Source organism: Protopterus annectens, chromosome 9.part0 (genome assembly GCF_019279795.1).
Source record: "Protopterus annectens isolate FY-2018-M chromosome 9.part0, PAN1.0, whole genome shotgun sequence".
Classification (NCBI taxonomy): domain Eukaryota; kingdom Metazoa; phylum Chordata; order Ceratodontiformes; family Protopteridae; genus Protopterus; species Protopterus annectens.
The window spans coordinates 1,873,046,398-1,873,070,427 of record NC_056743.1 but is presented as its reverse complement, the minus strand read 5'-3'; the positions used below and the strand labels follow the sequence as shown (position 1 = coordinate 1,873,070,427).

Sequence of the window (24,030 nt, the reverse complement as noted above, 5' to 3'; positions counted from 1 at the left end):
AATCATTTTGTCCTTATACTGTGGTATCATTCTGGGTGATGGCAGGATGCTACTCAGGGCTTGTGCCATACCTGCCTGGGTTAGAAGATCGGAGAACTCCTCTATGTCTCTTTTCATGTAGTCCAGGGAGGTATATCTCAGGTCATTCACACCAACATGGACAATGACAGTGTCATATTTGTACTTGTTGTGGAGTGACCTGAGTGCATGCATTATGTGGTGGATCCTGGCACCTGACAGGCAGCTGAGAGTAACTTTCTCCTTGTTTAGCCTGGTGAGTAGAACATCATTGTGCCTGACTATATGACTAGAGTGTTGGATACGTTGTTATGCCTTATGGGCTGTGGTTGAGTGGCAGAGTTTGTGGGCTATGTGTCATTTGGGTTGTGTGTGGGGGTGGAGTTTGCTTGTGTTTCTGCTTTGGAGGTCCCTGATGCTTGGGCATGTTTATATTGAGAGGCTACATGAATGTAGGTGTGTGTTTCTATGTGTGTGGTTTGGTGGTGTAGATTTTCAGGGTCTATGTGATGAGTGTGGTGTGGTGCAAGTGTTTACCTTCTCCTCTTGACTGTCTAGTCCAGTCTTGGGTGAAGAGAGCTTTGTTTCCAGTTTGGCTATATAAGTGCATCTCTCACAGGTTGTAGTGTTGGGTGGTAGGAGGAGAGGGTTTTCTGTGTATGAGGCAATTGCTGCATTGCCCCAAGATGCCCAGATTCATCAGGTCGACAGGAGAAATCACTGGGAGCTGACCCTCAGTCATCCCTGGATAGGTGCTTATTTATTAAGTACTAAAAACTGCTTTCCTCTAGACAAGTGAAAAAAGTTGAGTGCTGTAGTAATTTGCAGCTTATCTAGTGCTTACAATGAGTTCTGAACAAGTGCTGAGTTCATAGAAACAGATTTGAGTGCTGAAACTAGAAAACTGGCTAGTTCTAAGAAACAAAATTAAGCTAGAAGGTTTCCCTCCAACACAGAAAGGCTTGGGGGCTCAGAAGCCTACAAACAGTCTAGACCACTTACAGAAAAGGCAGGAAACAAGCTTATTTCTTTTCTTTCCCAGATGCTCTCTTTGTACACAGTAGGAGTGCCTGAAATCAGAATATGATCTCACTGCACTCAGTTGAGTGAGCAAATGAGATGGGCCCAGAAGGAGTATCCAAACACAAATTTACAAGAAGGGTGGGCAGTTTCAATCAATTAAAATGCTGTATTATTTGAAAAAAGTGCAGATAAAAGGTACTTAAATTCTCTTATATGTCCAGTTGAATACAGCTAGATCTTAGTCGGTCAAAGCTCAGGTTTTAAGCAGAAAATATTCCAAAATGTACCACTTAAATAGGCAGTAACAGAATATCAATGAATGAGACTACCCCCGACTGCAATTACTGTCTATGCAGGAATTGTAACGGCAATAAAATCTAGCAAGCACTAACTGAAAAAACAGAGTCAAAACTTCTAGTTCAGTTAATATTCAATGCAACACAAATAAAGCAATTAAAATGCTGTATTATTTGAAAAAAGTGCAGATAAAAGGTACTTAAATTCTCTTGTATGTCCAGTTGAATACAGCTAGATCTTAGTCGGTCAAAGCTCAGGTGTTAAGCAGAAAATATTCCAAAATGTACCACTTAAATAGGCAGTAACAGAATATCAATGAATGAGAATACCCACGACTGCAATTACTGTCTATGCAGGAATTCTAACAGGCTATAAAATTTAGCAAGCACTAACTGAAAAAACAAAGTCAAAACTTCCAGTTAAGTTAATATTCAATGAAGCACATGTAACTCAATTTAATTGCCATATTATTTGAAAAATGTGTAGATAAAAGGTACTTAAATTCTCTTATAAGTCCAGTTGAATACAGCTAGATCTTAGCCGGCCAAAGCTCAAGATTTTAAGCAGAAAATATTCCTAAAAGTACCACTAAAATAGGCAGTAACAGAATATCAATGAATGAGACTACCCCCGACTGCAATTACTGTCTATGCAGGAATTGTAACAGGCAATAAAATCTAGCAAGCACTAACTGAAATAACAGAGTCAAAACTTCTAGTTCAGTTAATATTCAATGCAACACAAATAAAGCAATTAAAATGTTGTATTATTTGAAAAAAGTGCAGATAAAAGGTACTTAAATTCTCTTATGTGTCCAGTTGAATACAGCTAGATCTTAGCCGGCCAAAGCTTAGGTTTTAAGTTTCTTCAGCTACATCCATTGCCTAAAGGGTAGGACCCAGATGCGTGCTGAACTAGTGGCAAATAATGTCACACACACTGATCCTATGGAAATTGCCAACCTACTAGCCGACAGATTTGGTGACAAATTCTCCCCTGTATCCCCTCCAAACATACCACAAACCATACCTTCAGCAGCTCCCCTGCCCTATATATCTAATGAACAGGTCATCAAAGCTTAGTCTAGGGCAAAAACACAGCCTCTATGAGTCCTGATGGCATCCAGGGCTGTATTCTAAACAAACTAAAACAGGAATTAGCAACCCATTAAGCACCCTATTTAACCACAGCCTGAATACAGGATTTGGCCCAGATGAATGGAAAACTGTGACCATTATCCCCCTTCATAAGGGTGGCTTAGGAATAGATCCTGAGAATTATAGACCCATAAGCCTGACCAGCCTTACCTGCAAGACCATGGAATATATCATCATGGACCTCAGAAATAAGGATATAGGTGACTTGCAAACCCTTGATCCAACCCAGTTTGGCTTTGTAAAGGGTTAATCTTGCCTGCTGAACCTAGTAGACTTTTTTAAAAACATGACCAGGCCCATACATGAGAGCAGATCTGTGCACACAGCATATCTGGACTTGCCAAAGGCATTTGACAAAATCCCCATTCAGGCATTATTGACAAACTCATCCACCTAAATGTCAACCTCTTTATTGTTAGGTGGGCTGCAAATTGACTCACTAACCATACACATGCTTTCAAAGTGGGTGACTCCACCTCAACCAGCATACCTTCCACCAGTGGGGTTCGACAGTGGTCAGTACTGGGCCCCCTTTTGTTTGGTATTTACTTCTCAGAAGTTCAGGCCAAAACAAAGGGACTGTGGCTGATCAGGTTTGCTGACAACTGCAAACTTGGCTTAATCATTAACTCCCCAAATTGCACATTTGATTAGCAAAGCCATAGCCTCAAGATCAAAATAGGTTATATCCCCCCTGTACTCATCCCTTATTAGGCCCATAATTAAGTATAATGCCCCCTTTGGTATGTACTGTACCAGGTACCTGCAGCAACTGGAGATACTCCAGAGATTTTTAACTAGGAAGATCCGGGTTTTCAGCACATGCCTTACACAGACAGGCTGAAGTCTTTGTCACTGTACTCAGTAACATTCAGGTTTTTAGGGGAGACTTATACCTGGTTTTCAGAGCAATCGCTGACCCCAACCTGATGAAGTTGCTGCACATTATTAGGTCAAATGGGACTAGAATTAGCCACTCCAGTGACTTAAATCTGGCCTGCGACTTAAATAGGACATGCTGGATAGACAAATTCATCTCACAGAGGCTGCCACTTCTCTGGAATAGGCTACAAATTCATGCTATGCAGAGCAGCTCTATGACTCTGTTCGAAAGGAGCCTGGATGAATGGATAGGAAACCAAAAATTCCTGCTTAGAATAGTTCCCACATCCCTCTTAGACATGGGCAGTCATTACTAATAATAATCTTGGGCACTGACTGCTCTTTTTCTCTTGAAATGTAATGGGTGTAATAGGCTAGGCTTGGAATGATCCTTGGGTCAATAGCCTAGTAACTTCCTATGAACATATGTGTACTAACACTAAACTTAACCCTGCTGCTGCTAACACCAGCTCTATAACTTACATTATGAAAACAACTTTACCTAAAAATATCACTATTTAGAATATTCAGAAAAAAGTTTGTCTCATATGACTGTAGAGTTTTTTTTTTTTATTTTAATGAATTTCAATGTGTATATGTTGAGTGAATGACTGTTGATGTTTATGAGCATGTAGGTGATATGCTAGGGTATGAGATTTTGATATTTTCTGAGAAAAATCAGGGAAATAGACTGTCAGATCCAGGTGAGCTGCCATTCTGTGAGGACTGCAATAATATATCAGTTTGATTTTCTTAAGGTACAATGATGGCAGATATGAAGACAAATGAATATTGACTGGAGGGTTGATGGTGGGGACAAACCTTAATTTGGTTATAAGCTTTCTCAGCATAAATGCCTGCTATTTATTGCATTAAGTTCCCCAAAATGTAGTCATTAAAATTTTGCTCTTGCTTATAAAGAGATGGCTAGTCTTCTTTTACAGACACATTGCTATCCAGTGTTGCTTATAAATTTTCAAAGTATTTTTACATTTTTATAGAATTTTTACTTACGGCTCACATAAAGTCTGGTTCCAGATCCTGATGCAGCCACAGTTACTTTGTCTGATTTAAACTTCACACAGTAATATGTCCCAGCATCTTCCAAGGCAATATTTTTAAATGTGATGGAAAGATCAGTCTCTCTTGTACGCCCTTCCTTTATAGTCCTACTCACTCGTGGATCTGGTTTGTCACTTTCAGACTGTGAGTACAGAATTTTATGCCGATTGCTGCCCTTGTACCAGTGAACAGGTCCTACAATTTCCTGTGACAAAGTACATTGCATTATAACAGCGTCTCCTTCTACACTAGTAACAGTTGGGGTCTGGTATATCGTCAGTTCATAAGCACCTGGAAAAATAAATTAAAGATTAAAAGCATCTGGAGTATAAATACAATGTACATGAGAAACATAGGTATTAAACATTCTGTAGGAGGCTTCCAAGAATCACAGTGATAAGCTTCAGTAATGTTCCAGTATTAAGTGATATGCCTATTTGAAGCATTTGCAAAATGAAACAATAACTAAAGTCATCAAAATGTTAATTGACTCAAGATGTTGTGCAGAAAGTGCTCATTCTCAGCAGGTAAACCTAGTAGGTTAATGCAATTTGCTTGAGTTTGAGTACCACAGTGTCCTCCAGGTAATCAAGACAGGTTAATGAATCTGAGTAACTTTAGGGATTCCCAGTAAACCTTCACATATGCATTGGGATTTACAGAGGTTTTATGGCGACCAGTGACTAGAATAATAAAATTAAATAAAGCAACTGCAGATATTTGTATTAATTTTTCTGCCTATTCAGTCATACTGTGACTGGAATCTTTTGTTCCCTTTTTCCAGGGCAAGAGGTAGCATGATGTGGCTAGCACCCAGGCATTCAAGATGGATTTTTCACTTTCTGGCCCTAACCTTACATTAAGTCACTGAGCAGCATATTCACAGATGCAAGGCCTTGTTATAACTTTGCATGTGCATTTTTCTGTACATACATGATGATGGCTGCAATGTTTGTGCATTCTGGCAGAGCCATGTGCTTGTCACCAGTCCATACTCCATATGCCATACACCTGTCTTTCCAGTAGGAGCTGGTATTACAGTCATCATGGCCCTGTCCCTTACATAGGAAAGAAAAGCAGTTACTAGTCATTCACGTTTTATTTATCTTCTTTAGTCCATGTTTAATAGGTTTTAACATTATCGCTAGTTGTTACAACAACACCATTGCTAAAATTTGTACCTATTTCATATATGATGTTAGCACTTAAACCAAATGACTGAACACTCACCTGTACTGTACACATATCAAAAGAAAGACTGGGCTAAATGCCAGACCTGAAACTAAATTTTCTAATGCATGTATGTTTAGCTCAGTGGAACGGTGTAGTGCAGGCATGTTTAGCTCATGATAGGTTAAAGTTCTGAAGAACAAGCAAGGGCATTCATTACTGTGCTGAATCTCGGTCAACACCTCCTAAGCCCACCTATGACAGTATTCACTGACTTTGAAAGAAAAACTTTGACTCCATTGTCTGTTATTGTCTGTGAACTAATTGTTTTTAATCAATGTATTATATAATCATTACGCTATATATTTTCTACTTATGTCTTATTACTATTCAGCTTTCCCTATATAGCTGTTCTGTATTTGAGTTGAAGAAAATAATAGTCACAGCAGTATATTTCAACTTGTTCTGGTCAGTCACATATACTGCAACTTAGTTTTTAATTACCTCTGGTCTAGCTCTTGTCAAAAAATGGTCATTGGCCAAATTAACTTACCTGATTACCAAACAGAGTCATTGTAAGTGCACTGAACAACTTTATGGAAATCAAGTATGAGACTTGTGAGATGATAACCAGGTTCCAAGTAAACTCAAGATATTTAAATTATTTATGGCATTACTCAGGAAAATTCAGTACATGAATATTAGCCTGGAAGAAAGTTTGGAATTTTATAGTTTCTGGGTCATATGTAGATAACATACACAAAATAATCAGAGATCCAAGAAAACCACTGGGATAGCTTTCCAAATTTTTAATTTAATTTAAGTTATTCACTTGTGACCTGGTCCTTCTCAGAGCATTGTTAGCCATAATGTGGACCACAAGGCAATGCTTAACAGATTATATGCATCAGAGAATTTGGTGTAGAAAGTAAATCTACTTGTTTTTGAGAAGTGGGAAACAAAAGGAGCCCTCAGAGAAAACTGACACTGACATAAGTTTATCACCTGTAGCAAACACCTTGTTAAGAATGATATATACTTTGCTTGGACAAGTACTATATTACCTAACTATGCAATTGCCAATTATGTTTGAAGTAGTTTTTAAACAAAATACTACAAATTTGAATGTGACATACAGAATCTTAGCTAGGTCATGTGGCAACCTGTGCAGTTCCCCCAACTCAAAGCAAAGATTTTAAGGACAAAAAAAAATTTTCTCAAAGTTGAAGTTTCAGCCTACATTTATTAAGCCATGATATCCTTGCAGCTTCCAAAATCAGTGCTGATACTGCCCTCCTATATCATTGGCACCTGCCAGTCATGCCACCTAACAGAGTACATCCAGAGTACCACCCCCTTCACCTCACCCTGGTTACAGCTTTGGCAAACAATTACAATGACACTTTGAAAGCCCTTAAGCTTAGCATGTGAAGTCTAAGATGAATTTTTGGACAAGTGGCTTTTATCTTTCCAGTATAACAGTGAGTTTATTGCTTATGTGACTTTAACACCTTAACAATGTGTGATTTATCTTATGTTCTTGCTCAAAACCAAGATAAACTATATTTCTAAATGTGAACAAGTGCATTTTCATTCCTTCTACCTCCTTGCTCTCCCTTCTTCACTTACTTCCTTACTGCTATCTAATTTTATTCCCTGACTTTCTCTCTAAACATACCATAATCCTGTTTTTCCCTCACTCATATTGCAATTCCTATTTCTATTAGACTAAGTTACCTTTAATTTACCTACAAACTGTCTAGAATTTCTCTAAAAATTAAATTATTGTCATATACTTTATATCGATTCTGAATCAATGATTTTATATATGACTAATTTGTTATTATTATTTAAACTGCATATGTTTTTGTTTTATTTTTGAAGATTTTAAAAGCATTGTTCTTACAATGCTTTGTAATAATTTTGAGCATTACTGTACGGTCATCCTCTGAAAATGTCAAACAAATCTCAGCTACTGAGTTGTGGAACACAAGGTTCATTTGATATACGTATATATGGGTCTACTTCTAAATTTTGGACCTTCACAAGTTTGAATTGCTTATGTTCGAGACCATAAGATCAAACTTTTGAAAGTTCAAACCATTTAAATGGAGATTGTTGTACAGTGAAAAATGGTATAGTTACCTTTTTCCTTGCTAGACTGTGATCTCAGAGTTGGTATATTTAATTAGCAGGGGTGTGGGGAGGTGCAGAGTGGCTTGCACCCCTGCAAAAATGAAAAAAAATCTTGTTTTTATTTTTCTATTTCAATATTAAACTTTCACAAGTTTGATCTTATGGTCTCAACCATAAGCAATTTGAACTTGTGAAAGTTCTAAATTTAGAAGTCGACCCATAGATATCTGTCCATTAAGCATGTTAGGTGTAATTATTTATTATTACATTTAATATTATAGTAAATAATTGCTTTAAATGTTAAAAAAATGAAAGACATTCCAACCAAAAAAATAAGCTACTAACTAGCATGTTGCTTCACTTCCCACTGTCTGACACAGTAACAAGTCATTAGTAACCTCCTGAAACTGTTACATTGTGAGTTGGGTACTAGTCATTGCACTAAAGATTGTTACAGAAAGCATACACACCCAAACTCAAGAAGGATTTCCTTCATATGTATTTGGTACCAACAGGGCACCAGACACATAACTAAGAAGGGTTGAACATCACACAAACACACACACACACACACACACACACACACACACACACACACACACACACACACACACACACACACACACACACACACACAATGACTGCAGGAATGATACATTGATTTCTAACAGTTGTTTTTAAGGGTGATGTATGTAGAATAGTCAATAACAAGGAAAAAGTAGCACTCCTGACAGGAGTCCAACTAATGATCAGTCAAACAACTAATGGATAAGCGGATAAAAGTTTTTATTTGGGGGATGGATATAACTTTAACTTATATCATTTATCCATTGTTGACTGGGTTAGTCCTATTAACCTAGAAGCCTCTTTTAAGGGGAGACCGGAGGTGGTATTTATTATTATTCATCTTTTATTGACTGGGTTAGTCCCACTAAGCTAGTATCCATTTTTGAGGGGAGACCTGAGGTGGTATTTATACTACTAGGGGAAATTTGGCCAGGGCATCAAGAACCATCCCCTATTTTTTTTTATAGGTACATCTACCTGAGTCACCACTAACTCAAGCAGATGGGGCTTCAGTTTAACATCTTATCAAATGGATAGCATACTCAGGAATGCAACATCCCCCTAATGCTGTACTTGATCTATTTGGAGTGGAATAGAACCCACACTCTTTTGCACCAAAGGCAAGTGTGCTACCAGTTACACCACTGACAGTGCATGCAGATCTTAGAATACTTTTTATGACTTTATGAAGAGAATATTGTGCATGGCTTTTGCTTTTTCCATTAGGACTTGCAACCAAAACCTGTCTCTCTCTATCTCTCAAAATCCCCTTCCCAGTTTCATAATTTTCCTTTTCCAGGATGTAGATCATGTACAAAAGTAGAAACTGTTTACTTCATCATTTAACAATGATCATTGCTATTTGTACCCAGAGTGGACCAGCACTTGTATGAGATAAAAAAGTTGATATATATCATGTGGCCATTTTTTTCACTTGATCTCCTTCAAATTTCCAAGGTCTACACAGTCAAACATTGTTGGGTGTAGGTTGGGAAGGCAAGTTATTTGTAAAAATTCCAATAACAACAAAATGAAAACCTATTATTGATTAAAGTTAAATAATCATCTGTACAACTTTAGAAGGGGAGGCAATGTATTGGTGAAAGAAACAATGTTAAATACATTAATATAACCATTATTTATTTTATGTCACGATAATCAAACAACCAAAGTGCACACAGTCAGAAAGTGGTTATTATGGGGTTGGGGCAAGAAAGAAAGCTGCATGTGAAAGCAAAGGACAATTAATTCCCCATAGATTTGCAATACTAAATATAGCTCTCCAGGGAGTGGAAGTATATGTGGCTCGAAAGAACAGGTTGAAATATATCATGACTATTATTTTCTTCAGTTCAAGCACAGTTAAATATTAGATTTGCACACAGAAACTGGTTACCATTTCAGGGGTAGGAAAACAGCGTTTGGGAAGGCAAAGACAGCAAATGTATTTTACCAAAGTTAAATGACCATCTTTTTGTCTTCCCCATGAAGAAGCAGGACGTATGTGTTAGACCCAAAAGTTCATGTACAAACCTATGATTATTTCCTTCAGTTAATCATAGTTAGCACTGGAGATATATGCAATCAAAAGTAGCTATTCTAGAGAAAAAAATAAGGAGTCAATTTATGAACATATCTGTGTCTATCTCTAGCTCTGTATCTATTTTCTATATCTATATCTATATCTGTATCTATATCTAATTTATATCTGTATCTGTATGTATATGTATATGTATATGCATGTGTATATGCAAATGTATATGCATATCTATATACAAATCTATATAATTTATCAATCTGTCTATTTATTTATTTATTTATTTGTACATTTATTTATGTATTTATTTATTTATTTATACTATTTGTTAGCAGGTTGGTAAACTGGTGAAAATATTCTTTTCAGTCATGACCTGGGCTCAAGGAGCAAAAACATAGTATATGTTACGTAGTAAAATTATAGGATAGAAGGTTAACAAAGTAGATAGGTATAGTATGGGAGGTAAGAATATAATAAAGTGACAATAGAACTATAACATAAGAAGTTATTATAACAATACAAAATTTAGATTATTCACATATTGATTCAGTTTTTCAGAAACATATGAAAATATTGTAGAAGATGCACCCCGTACATTCAGACACTGCTGTAAAGGATCTAGGGACTCTTGTTAATAATTCCTTATCATTTGACCATTATATCTCTATAGTAGTTCAGAAATCCTTCTATCTAGCCAATCTAATTTCCAAAGGCATATCCACTAGAACCAAAGAAATCTTAATTCCTCTTTATTCATATTGTACCAAACCTATTTACAAATATAATGCACATTTTCACATGCATTTCTCTAAATATATCTCAATATTTGAGAAAACTTGGAAATCTTAGCTATCTGGAAAGACTGGCAGTTCTTTCTCTGTTTCCATTCCCTTACAGAATCCTCCATGAAGATCTCTGTTAAGCTTTTCAAGCCATGAAAGATCCAAACATATTTGACTTCCTATTCCTTTGCAGAGCTAATGGTACCTTAAATATTTGATTAAAAGAACTAAACCAGAAAAATAAATCACCATGATACAATACATTCCTATCCCAGTTTATCCCTCACCTCTGGAATAAATGTCCACTCAATGTAAAGCAGAGTAACACCTTTGCTACCTTCAAGATAAACCTAGATAATTGGATGGGCAGCCTCAAATTCTCCCTCTTTGAGGCCAATTAGAAAATTATGACTAGGGTCTTTTGGCTAAGATTTAAATGGTCTGCAGACTGATTGTCTAGTACTTACCAATGAACCTATCATTAGAGGAAGCTGAGTGTTATCCAGTATCCTGAAAAAAGGTACAAATGCCTTCTTTCTCTACATTTTTTTATTTCACTTCTGAAAACTATTATAGTTTATTAATCACTTACTTTCTTTTGAAGTTTTGTTTTTTGTTAGGCTGGGTCAGATTTATAGAAGGCTCGTTTTCCAATGGTTGACTTGAAATAGAGGCTGACTAGCAAAACAGAGCATCTTCATGAGTAGCTTTGTTCTCTTAGAGGCAGCTTCTTCCCAAAGGTGGAGAATATCTCTGATTTAGGATTTTAGATAGCAGATTACTGATCAAAATGGAGAATCTGAGAGATATAGGCATCCAAATGATATATTTTATTTTTTGTTTAAATTATTTTCAACATATGTAAACTATTTATGAAGCAAGGAAAGAAAAGGGAATATTGAAAATTTTCTTAAAATTTAATCTGCAGAACAATAGTACAATCATATTGATTTTTTATTGTATCTTCAATGTTATGTTTTCTAATAAAAACTCTAATTTATTCCAATAATTCAATTTCAGAGGATTTTTCACATTTCTCAGTTTTAGTATATCTTGTGTATCTTTTTCATTTTGCAAAATGCAGTCACCATTTTAAGGAAATCATCAAATGAAGGTTCCATATTTGAGTTCCATTTTTTTTAAATTATAGCTTTTCTTGCATCTGCAAGTAAACCTCAAAACATTATTAATTGATTACACTGTAACACTGAAGGAACATATATATTTATTAAACTTACTGCTCTTGTAAGCATGTATTTGTCAGTCAAATAAGCTTTAAAGAATTATTTTATATCATTCTAAAAATCAGTATGTTTTTCACAATCAGAGAAAATATGAACCCAATCAGCTCTTAATGCTTTGTAACACTGAAGGAACAGATGTATTCATTAAACTTACTGATCTTGTAAGTATGTATTTGTCAGTCCAATAAGCTTTAAAGAATTCTTTTATATCATTCTAAAAATCAGTAGGTTTTTCACAATCAGAGAAAATATTAACCCAATCAGCTCGTAATGCTTTATTACATGTCCAAGAGAATGAAGTTGTTACTCCTTAATATTTTGACAACATAAAGGATGTAATAAGTACTGTATTAATATACTTCCAAATAAATATTTTTCCAATGTGATGGGAACTGAAAGTTCAACTGCTGAATCCTACACTAAGGCACTGTATGAGCACATCCACTCATGCATGAATCGTGCCATCCCAAATAGAACCAATATGCTCTCATCCAAAAAAAGGAAGCCAATCTGGTGGTCCCCCTGCCATAAACAAACTTTACAACAAAAGGAAGAAACTGTTGCAGAAAAGATGAAAATCCCAGGATGCAAAAAACTCCCTTACTAGCCTCAGTAAGAAACTGAGATTCCTCATAAAATCCTCCAAAGCTAGTTACGAAAATAAAATTGCCAAAGATTACAAAGACAACCACAAGACATTCTATAACTATGTCAAGAATCTAAATGGCAATGCTCAGATCTGCTCTGAGCTAAAACAGAATGGTATTAAATATACTGATCCCAAGGATATTGCCAATATCTGGCAGATCGATTCAGTGCCAACTTCATCCCCCTCTCACCCCCTAAATGGCCCATCTCAATACCAGAAGATTGCCAAATTCTGGTAATAATGGCCACACAGGTAAAAAATGCACTCTCCAAAGCTAAGAATACAGCATCCATGGGACCAGATGACATCCTGGGCTGTGTACTACATGAACTACAATATGAATTGGCACCTCACCTAAGTGTCATGTTTAATCATAGCCTCACCTCAGGTTTCGTGCCCACTGAGTGGTGCAGAGCTACAGTTATCCCACTCCACAAGGGGGGATCCACCTTGGATCCCAGAAACTACCGTCCCATCAGTCTGACAAGCCTTATCTGCAAGGCCATGGAGCGTATTATCATGGAACTTATAAACAAAGACAATGGCAACCTTCAAACACAGGACCCCACCTAGTTTGGGTTCGTGAAGGGCCGATCTTGTCTCCTGAACCTGATTGACTTCTTTGGATCAGTCTCCAGAGCCATGGACAAGGGTAAGGTGGTCCACACAGCCTATCTAGACCTTGCCAAGGCCTTTGACACCATCCCCCACTCTGGAATAATAGATAAACTTACTAAGCTGGGGATTAATCGCTACGGCACCCAATGGGTTGCTAAATGGCTTACTGATAGAACCCACACTGTAAAAGTAGCCGATTCCAAATCTAGCTCCAGACAAGTGACAAGTGGAGTACCTCAGGGTTCAGTCCTGGGACCGCTCTTGTTTGGCATCTACTTCTCTGATGTACAGGCCAACACTAAAGGACTCTGACTAACAAAGTTCGCAGATGACTGCAAACTGGGAGCCATTACTGAATCCCCAAATGATGTGGATAATCTACAAAAAGGGCCTTACAGAAACAGATGCTTAGTGCCAGAGCCATGGGCTCAAGCTCAATGCCAAGAAATGTATAGTTATCCCCTTTGTGAAAAAACATGTATCCATTAATTACCATATAGGTGGCAGTACACTAAACACCAAAAGTGTGATAAGAGACTTAGGGACACAGGTGGACAGTGGTCTCACCTTTGATAACCACATTGCCACAACAGTCAGGAAATCCTTCTATGTGGCACACATCATCACTAAGGGCTTTTCATCCAGAAAAAAGGAGGTCATTGTCCCACTGTACTCATCCCTCATTAGACCCATTATAGAATACAATGCCCCATTTGGTATGTACCTCTCAAAACATCTGCAACAACTGGAAAGGCTGCAGAAATACCTCACTAAAAGAATCACAGGCCTAAAGCAGATGCCCTACGCTGACCACCTTAAAAAACTCCAGCTATACTCTGTCACATATCGTCTACTCAAAGGCAATCTCTGCTTAACATACAAGGCAATGTCAAACCCAGAGCTGTTGGACATGCTACACTTAAAGAAATCCCAATCCCTCAGAGCCACACGCTCCAGGGATCTAAACCTTGTCATCACAATAAACAAAACATGCTGGAGGGATAGGTTCCTGACCCAGAGACTCCCCAGACTCTGGAATAGATTGCCCATACATGTCAAGCAGAGTGCCTCTTTGGCCCTCTTCAAAAGGAACCTTGACAATTGGATGGGAGAAAGGAAATTCACCCCGGGGATCACGTCAGTCACCCTGTTAGACAGGGGTCCAGGGAAGTAAATAGTGTGGGAAGAAATAGCCAGGGAATTGTTATGGCTAGGCTTGTATAGGCCCTAGAGCTGATAGCCTAGTACCAACCTATGAACCTATGAACCTATGAACATACGTTTTAAATATTTATCTCTGAAAATTTGAATTTTAAATTTTAAAGAACCTTCTAAATTATTTTTTTTCAACATGTCATCCAATGATAGAGACTATCTTTACGAATTATGGTACCTGACATGGATGGTGGGATTGTCTTTTTGATACTATCTATTATGTTGGTGAAATGTTTTCTATCTTAATTAATTTGGATGCTTACTTGGTAGCTCTGAAGAATGAAGTTAATTTAGCTTATAGGAAAATCGACCAATACCTTGATGACTATCTGTTGCAGGGGCAGATTGCATCCACTATGTTTTAGTTCTTGTCAAATACATACCCTATTATCCCAACTATATTTGGAATCCATAAGGTGCACAATGTCTTCGTAAGCCTCCACTTACACCTATTGTGGCTGCACAGAGGTCTAAGACCTACCATATGCAGTTGTGATCAATATTGAAACCTATTATATACCAGGACGTGCTTATGCTTAGAGATTCCTGTTATTTTTTAGAAGTTTACAAGCACATTTATGGGACAAGGACTTATATTTTTGACCATCAATGTTATTGATCTTTTTTCTAGCATCCTACAGGGGTTGGACTTAGAATGTTTTTACAACGCCTTGATTTCATTCAAATTTTTATCAGCTACTAACATTAGAATTATCATGGATTTTATGGAAATTCTGCTTTGTGATAATTATACTTATTTTGAAGGAGAAATTTTTAAACAGATTAAAGGCATCACAATGGTGGCATCATCTGACCTGATTTTTGTAAATTTTGTCATGTTATCATGAGATAGTTGCTATTCCACTCTGAATTTCATAGTTATTGAACACTTCACTTGCATTATTTGGATGATATTTTAATTCTTTGCAATGGGACAGAGTCTAAGATTAATGATTTTTTTACAATAGTTAATACAACTGAATTTTTGAGCTGTTCACACCAAGGTGATTTAGGTAGTGTTAATAGGTTGCATGCTACTATTTTCAAAATAAAAAAGATGTTGGATTTTCATCTACAGTTTATAAAAAGCCCACACTTTAATAGTTGCCATTTTTCCCAGAAAAGAAGCCTTGTTAAGGGCCAGCTTATCAGACTACCCAGAAAGCTCCCCAACAAGGATAGCTTTGAAAGGTAGAAGAAGAATTTGTAGGGTATGTTTACTGGTAGAGGTTACCACAGCTCCTTTAATAAGGAAATAAGTAATGACAGTTCAGGGGGTTGGGTACCAAATATGTCCCCTCCTCAGTATTGGTTTGGACAAACAGGGTTTGGAGGATGGAGATGTCCATTTAGGGCAAAGGATGAACACCAGTGATCACTGATCAGTTTGATTCATTGTTACCTAATACTTCCCTATCCAACAGTGGTCAGACCTTAAAAGATAGTGTAGATTTATTTCAGTGGTAATTAGTTTTACAGTATAATGCTGGATCAGATATAATAAACAAAGAACTAAAGAGGAATTGGAACATTTTTAGATCTAATAGCACTATTTCCAGCATTGTTGATGATACACTTTGCTTTGTTTAGAAAACAGCAAGAAATATTAATAATTTAGTGAAAACTTATTCAAGTTGCAATAATGCTGCTAGCATTAAAAAGTACTACCAAGTGTGGTATGTGTAACCACTGTTGATACATCTGTGAGGATGTGACTTTATGTCTTAATAACAGTTTAAAATCTACAGATATGCAGTACATTTGGTTAAAGGAAATTGCAATAGAAAAGGGCTCATTTATTTGGGCCTTTACTCTGCATGTCCTGTATTTTATGTTGGTAAGACAGAACAGGGCCTCACATGAGAGCACTTTGGATATTTTGAAAGACAATACCAACATTGTGCTATATAGCCTTTCAGTTGTTTTGCTGCCTTCAAGCAATTTACTTTCGTTATTTGGATAGGATAGAACCCAGCGGTTGGGGCATTTCATGGGAAAATTAAATGGAATACAAAGAGTTGCTTTGGGAATTGAAGTTGAATGGCACTGAACTGCTGGGTTTGAACAATTATTTTTTATTGCTGGTATTAAAACAGAGGGCAGCAAAGTTATGACTTCTTTATTACCCTTACATGGTTATGCTGTTATAGTATGTGACACTTTTTCATTGTTTGCTATGATGAATAATTTGTAGTATTGTTTTTAATTTTGCAATTTTTTAACTCTCAAGTTTTTAATATTGGTATTTAATTTTATCAGATCTTGACTATGTTAAATGTCTTTTTGTGTCATTTTATCACTGTATTTTTTAAGAAAAGATTTATGGTATTCGTTGCTAACCACTAGCTATTTCTAATTTATGGATGTCTATTTCTTTAAGTAAATTAGGTGGCTAGGTTAAATTATTTGGGTTTAATTAACTGTGTGCTGTTTCTAACTAATTTTAGGTTTGGATTGGTCTTACTGATCATATGATCCATATAAGAGTTTTTAAATTTGCTGGTACTTGCATGTACTTTTGTTCTGATTAAGTCCACTTGTGTTATATGGACAAATGTTACCACTCAATGAACATGATTGGTAATTCACATTCCTTTCGTGACTTTTTGAGGCTGCTTATTTTTTGAGTTACATTTTTAGTTCCTGCTCTTTCTTTACACAGAATTTTGTTTATTTACCTTTTGGTGCATGCACTTGAGTAGTAATTTTCTTGGTGTCAGTTTATGAAATTAGTATTTTTATATAGAATCATATCAGAATGTGAATAGCTCTAAGTAACAGATATATCTATCTATCTATCTGTCTATCTATATATAGATATATATACACACACACACACACACACACACACATATATATATATATATATATATATATATATATATATATATATAAATATATATATATATCTATGGGTCCTGGACGTTTGCTCAAATGAGTAAATGTCCGAAACCCAAACGGCTGGGCAGACTTATGCAAAAGTGCTTTTCACTGAAGAAGCACTTTCGTGTATGTATGCCTGTTGCCGAGGCAGTACTACGGTGTGGATAAGGGAAAAATCCCTTTTCCACACTGTAGTGCTGTCTTGGAGGGAGAATATTAAAGTAGAGGGAGTGTGGGAGGCACAGCCCCCGACATGGGGGGTGCAAGGGGGCAAAGCCCCCCAGCTAAAATGTTAATGAAGTGTTTTTTTTTTTTTTTTTTTGTTACATGCTTTAACAAAAGCGCTTTTTCAATAAAAGCACTTTCGTTAAAGTGTGTTCTGTTGCTATGGATTCGGACGTTTGCTCATTCGAGCAAATGTCCTAGATCCATATATATATATATATATATATATATATATATATATATATATATTCATAGATGCTTTGATTATTAACGTCAAACAATGAATCTTTTTCATTACTTTATCATCTAGATAGTATTTCAATAACCAAATAAAAGTCTTGTTAATGATTTTCAAATGTCTTTTAATTTAAACAAATTCATTACAATTTATTCATCAAGATTTTTCCAGCGATTATTTTTGTTTGACTCTAATCACTTAATAACTATAATAAACATAGTTGCTAGAGCATGGGATTTTAAATCTGGGTAATTAATTATCCCATATTTCTATACTCTTTGATGATCCGTGCCTGCTGTCCTCAGTTTTATTGGAAACCATATGAATAATATTTATTTTTCTCAGAAAAGGAGATTTTGATTGCAACAGATATATTATTTTCAGGAAAAATTATCATTTTAATAAGCATTAACTTTTCTTCAAAAGTAAAAAAAAATACTTATTTCATTGTTCTATCAGATAATTCTCTTTATTAATAACTTTGGATAAATTCATATTTATATTTTGATTAATGTATGAGTAAATTTCTGTTCTTAAGTAATTATTTTTTACTTTTTCCCTGGTCCAGCAATCAAGTAGCCTCAATCCTCACCACTAACACCAGAGAAGGCATCTCATATATGAGGAAAGGATAACAAATACACACAGTGAAGTGAAATTTTCCTTAAGAGCACACAGAGATCGCAGTCAGTCCAGGGCTGGTCACTCCCTTGCTCCCCAGGTCCCCAATAAGACTGCCCACTGCCACAGCTATAGCATCAAGATCTCTGCCTAGCTGGGCAAGCTAAAATCTCCAGCACCTTCTCTGTCCAACAGTGCTTCATGTCCCTGCCCAAGTAGCTGGCACACACACACACTTTGAGATAAGAGTTTACACAACCAAAAAAGTCACAAAGCACAAACTGAAGCAGATAAACCCAAAAGCCAGAAGAAGTAGCTGGATTGAACCCACTCAAAGTAATGCAGGCTGAAAATCACCACACAGTTGTAGAATACAGAATCCACTTTATTAACTTCAGAACATAAAAATCCAAGGATGGGCGCTTTCATCCAGAAAATCGAGACTTCATCAGACCCTGGGTTCAATCCAGCTTTAGTTTACACAACCACACAGGCCATGCTTGAATGGCTTCCACTTTGGCAGGTTCTGGCCTTATCTTAACACTCACCACTCTATGTCCTAGGTAGGAGACCTCTGCCATACCCAACTGACATTTGCTCGGCTTAATGGTCAACCCTGCCCTCTGTAGTCTGCCCAGCACCTACCTGATATGCTGAAGGTGCTCTGGCCAGGAATGGCTGTAGATGGCAATATCATCCAGGTAAGCAGGGGCAAACCCTCCTGCTCCTGCTAGGACATGATCTACCAGCCTCTGGAAAGTTGCTGGGGCATTCTTCCTCCCAAAGGGCATCTTTGTGAACTCATATAAGCCAAAAGGAGTCACAAAAGCTGGCTTCTCTCTAGCACTGGGAGTCAAGGACACCTGCCAGTAACCCTTGGTAAGATCAATGATTGTAAGATACTTAGCCTCACCCAGCTGCTCTAGGGCCTTATCTGTCCTAGGCATGGGGTAAGCATCCGACTCTGTGTGACTATTTAATTTCCTGTAGTCCACACAGAACCTGGTGCTGCCATCCCTCTTTGACACCAGCACCACTGGGGAAGCCCAGGGACTGTTGGACTCTTGAATCACCCCTAGTTCCAACATCTCCTGTACCTCCTCCCTCAGGGTCTGTCTGACTCTCTTAGGTACCCTATAAGGGGCCTGCCTAATAGGCCTTTGGGATCCTGTATCCACCTCATGCTGCACTAGGTGGGTGCACCCTGGTTTCCCAGTGAACACATCCCCAAATTCCTGCAACACTGCTTTGATTTCTCAAACCTGGGTAGGAGATAGCTGCTGGGACATTGCTACCTCTTCCACTGAGGTGCAAGCCCAAGCCTCACTGAGGAGATAAGTCCCCAGATCTCTCTCAGACTCTTACTGCAATCCACTGCAAATGCTCAGCACAAGGCCCTCCCTATCATGGTAAGGTTTCATCATGTTAACATGGTACAATCTGTGCCCCTGCCATCTGCCTAGCAGTTCCACCATGTAGTTAACATCACTTACCTTTCTTACCACCTTGTGAAGTCCCTCCCAAGCTGCTTGCAGCTTATTGTGTCTGACAGGAATGAGAACCATTACCTGATGCCCCACAGCATACTCTCTAGCTCGAGCATTCCTGTCATACCACACCTTTTTCTGTTGTTGGGCTTCTGCCAGGTTCTCTTGAGCCAAGCCCATGAGCTTCCTGAGTGTTGTCCTGAGGTCTAGGATGTAAGCCACAACAGACTCCTTGTGAGATTCGCACTCACTTTCCCACTCATCTCGACTTAAATCTCGAGGTCTGCTCACCCTATGCCCACACAGCAACTCAAAGGGTAAGGGTGAAAAACCTGTGGATTCCTGGGGATCCTCTCTGTATGCAAACAGATGGGGTAAATATTTGTACCACTCCCTCTTAAACTGATCTGCAAATGCTCGTAGCATGGACTTGATTGTAGAGTTTAACCTCTCCACAAGACCATTAGTCTGGGGATGGTAGGGGGTGGTCTTCATGTGCTTCACACCACAGGACTTCCACAGACAAGCCAGCAAGTTTGACATGAAATCGGCACCTCTGTCAGTCAGTATTTCTTTTGGGAAACCTACCCTGCTGAAAATCTCTAACAAAGCATTTGCCACCTTCTCTGCCTCAATAGAGGACAAAGCCACTACCTCAGGATATCTTGTAGCATAATCCACTACCACTAGGATATACTTTTTCCCTTTGGAACTTGGGGTACTCAGAGGACACACAATATCCATAGCTACACTCTGAAATGTCTCCTCAATCACAGGCAAAGGCATCAAAGGAGCTCTCACCTTGTCTCCTGCCTTGCCTACCTTTTGGCACTACTCACAGGTCCTGCAGTACCCTGTTACATCTCTGGAAATTCCAGGCCAATAGAAGTTCTGCATAATACATCTCTTTGTATGTTTTATGCCCATATGACTTGCAAAGGGAATATCATGGACTATGGCTGGAAGTGCCAGATGGTAGGCTCTAGGTACTACAAACTGCTGTACTCTCTCACCTTCTAGCTCTCCCTCAGGGGTCCACTCTCTCTATAGTAAACCTTTGTCCCAATATATGGATTCCCACTTTCCTTGAGAATCAGGTGCATCCCTAGCTACCTGCCTCAGGCCTTGCAATGTAGGGTCTGAGAGCTGAGACTCTCTCAACTCTGTTCTTGTAACCCTTCCCAGCTCCCCTTCCACAGGAAGTCTGACATCCTCTGACAGTGGCGCCTCACTGTCAGCCTGGGTACTACTACTCATCTCTACCTTTGCAGTCCCTCTGTCCAAGGGAACATCAGTACCCACAAGCAACTGTGGCTCACCTTCAGTTTCACTGCTATAGAGTAGCTCACTTCTTGAAGTAACCACCTCACTACTCCTGGCTGCAAGTATGGAGTCTGTCTGGGTCTCCCCCAGGCTACCAGACCCACATGCTTGTCTCTTAGCCTGACCGCGTGTAACTGCATAAGCACATGGTACTGCCTCATCCAAATCCTTTGCTCTCAGGACATCTGAAGGATGTTTTAGTACCCCTGTTGTCTCAAGGCAACCTACTATTGGCATTTTGTCTTTCCCACTTTCTGGCTCCCTCATCTTTTGTTCCCCACCTTGCCTCTGTGGACACCTGTATGCCACATGGTCCCACTGGTTGCATTCAAAACATTTAACCCTAGCTCCTGGATGTGTACCTGGACTGGTGGCTTCCCCTGCTACTGGCAGATTATGTTGTGGCAGTCTGTGCTGCTCACCATGGGTTCTTTTAGACCTATGAGCAGTACTGGGAGTCCCCTTCCTGTGCAGGGCTGCCCTGATTGCCAGGTATAGGTCTCCCTTCTTCCCCAACTCATCTGAAGTAGCACATTGTCTTAGCACATTGTCTATCAGCTAACCAGATCCTCACGTCCTCAGGCAAAGTGCTAAGGGCTTGTTCCCTCACCAAAACATCTGCCAGCCCTTCAGAAGTGGTGACCTGACATCCACTCACCCACCTATGGAAATAAGTGCTCAGTTCAGCAACATATTCGCACACACTTTCATCTGCCTTGCATCTATGCTCACAAATCATTTTCCTATACATTTCAGGTGTTAGCTTAAACAGTTGTAAAATACATTTCTTAACAGCAGTATAATCAAAACATGCAACGTCAGACATTTTGGACAGAACAGTTGCAGCTTTACCATGGAGTAAGGGGATCAGGAACCGTACCCAGAGCCCTTGGTCAACTTCATACTGTTTACATACCCTCTCAAACATATGACTGAAACTATCAAAATGATACCCCTCTTTAAACTGCGGAAGAAATGTACTGACCTTTTGTGCTTCTGGGGTCCAGTTACTCCCTTCCCCATTACCACCATGACTCTGGCTTAGAGTCAGCATCTGCTTCTCATGTTGTCTCTGCCTCTCTTGTTCCTCAGTTTGCAGACATAACAGTTTCTCATTCTCCTCAGCCTGCAAATGTCGAAGTCTCTCATTTGCTTCTAATTCCACACACCTGGCCTCCAACTCAAGTCTCTTTAGCTCCAGCTGGATTTTCAAGTCCACTGCAGAAAGGTTGAGCTGTCCGTTCTCTGAGGGAATTATATCGCCACTGCCAGTCTGGTTGCTGTTTTCTGATGCAGCTGTAACCAAGGCTGCAGTCAGGTCTGCCTTAGTCAGGTTTCCATGCACCAGTCCCCTAGCCTGGCACATCTCTGCCAGCTGGCTCCTTGTCAGCTTCCATACTCATCTGCTGACATGCTGCCTGCTCACCCTGACTAACTAAGCTAACAAAAGAAATAAAAAAATTGTGATCTGAACTCTGAGTATTGACTGTGTGGCTGTTTTAGAGTACAAAACACCTTCAAAACTCACTGTACACAAGTTACAGGATTCACCCTACCCACACCATTACAAGCCAATTAGTATTTGCCAACTAATTAATATGTGATGTGGATATCCCACCGCTGCCAAACACAAATGTGAGGATATCTCAACCACTGCCACCAATTAATATGTGACGCCCGTGCCCTGATCCAGCAATCAAGAAGCCTCAATCCTCCCCACTATCACCAGAGAGGGCGTCTCATATATGAGGAAAGGATAACAAATACACACAGTAAAGTGCAATTTCCCTTAACAGCACACAGAGATCACAGTCAGTCTGGGGCTGGTCCCTTCGTTGCTCATCGGATCCCCAATAAGACTCCCCACTGGCACAGCTATAGGGTCCAGATCTCAGCCTAGCTGGGCAAACTTAAACCTCCAGCACCCTCTCTGTCCAACCAGTGCTTCGTGTCCCTGCCCAAGTAGGTGACACAGGCACACTTTGAGATAAGAGTTTACACAACCACACAGACATTTCTGGGGAAGACTGGCACAGGTTCTCCAACTGTGTCACTTTTTCCAGACTATGCAGTAGTACCACTTGCCACCACCCAACTAATATTTATTAGCTACTCAAAGGCCCTTAAAAGGGTGTCCAATTATTACTGTGCAATATTATTATCCAATTGGTAAGTGTGACTAATCAGTCAAGGCTTATTAGAGTGGCTTTGTACAGTAATCACTATAAATATGCAATGTACCCTAGAGCTTAAATTATCTCTACACAAATCAGCCACAGTTAAAAGGTTTTAACATATTTAATAATACATAATTAAAACCACAAGATAATACTTTCTACTATACAGTCAGTGCTAGTCAAGAGTTCAGAGAACACACAGAAATACTTAAAATAAATCAGTAGTACAGTTCTGACATCACAGAAAAACACTTAGTCTAATCTTTATAGTTCCTAGCTAATCTAAAAGAAAACACAAGTCTAAGATAACTTACATAAGACAACAGGCAGAGTGCTGAGAGTTAGATGGTCCAGACAAAAATGCTTAATGCTTTCTGCTTCTCTCTGTTTAAATTGAAACTGCAGTTCTGATAAAACATTACATAATTTCATACTTTCCTGGTGTTCCCAGGCTGACAGAAACTGAATTTACATTCTTTTACACTTAGAGCAGTAAAGGACATTTCACATGTAAATGCTGGTAATTACCTTTAGCCTTAAAACAATAGGCAGAAAGCCTTCATCTAGCAGGACTGGAGCCGACTTTAGCTCAAAGGGTCACAACATGCTTTTAATGGGTCAGTAAGGAGCACTGTTGCCACATTTTTGTAACAGCATTTTTCTCAGTTAAGACAACAAGCCTGTGATTCACATCCATATTTACAATGACAGAATTATGT

At 38.5% G+C, this 24,030-nt stretch overlaps 1 protein-coding gene across 1 annotated transcript in view; it reads right to left on the bottom strand.

Annotated features, from left to right (window-relative positions):
- LOC122810815 (obscurin-like) overlaps positions 1–24,030 on the bottom strand; it is a 374,712-nt gene that overhangs the window by 169,735 nt on the left and 180,947 nt on the right. Inside the window, exon 4 of the mRNA XM_044082375.1 lies at positions 4,392–4,730. Coding sequence (XP_043938310.1) covers positions 4,392–4,730 — 339 coding nt within the window. The remainder of the gene's footprint in view (positions 1–4,391; positions 4,731–24,030) is intronic.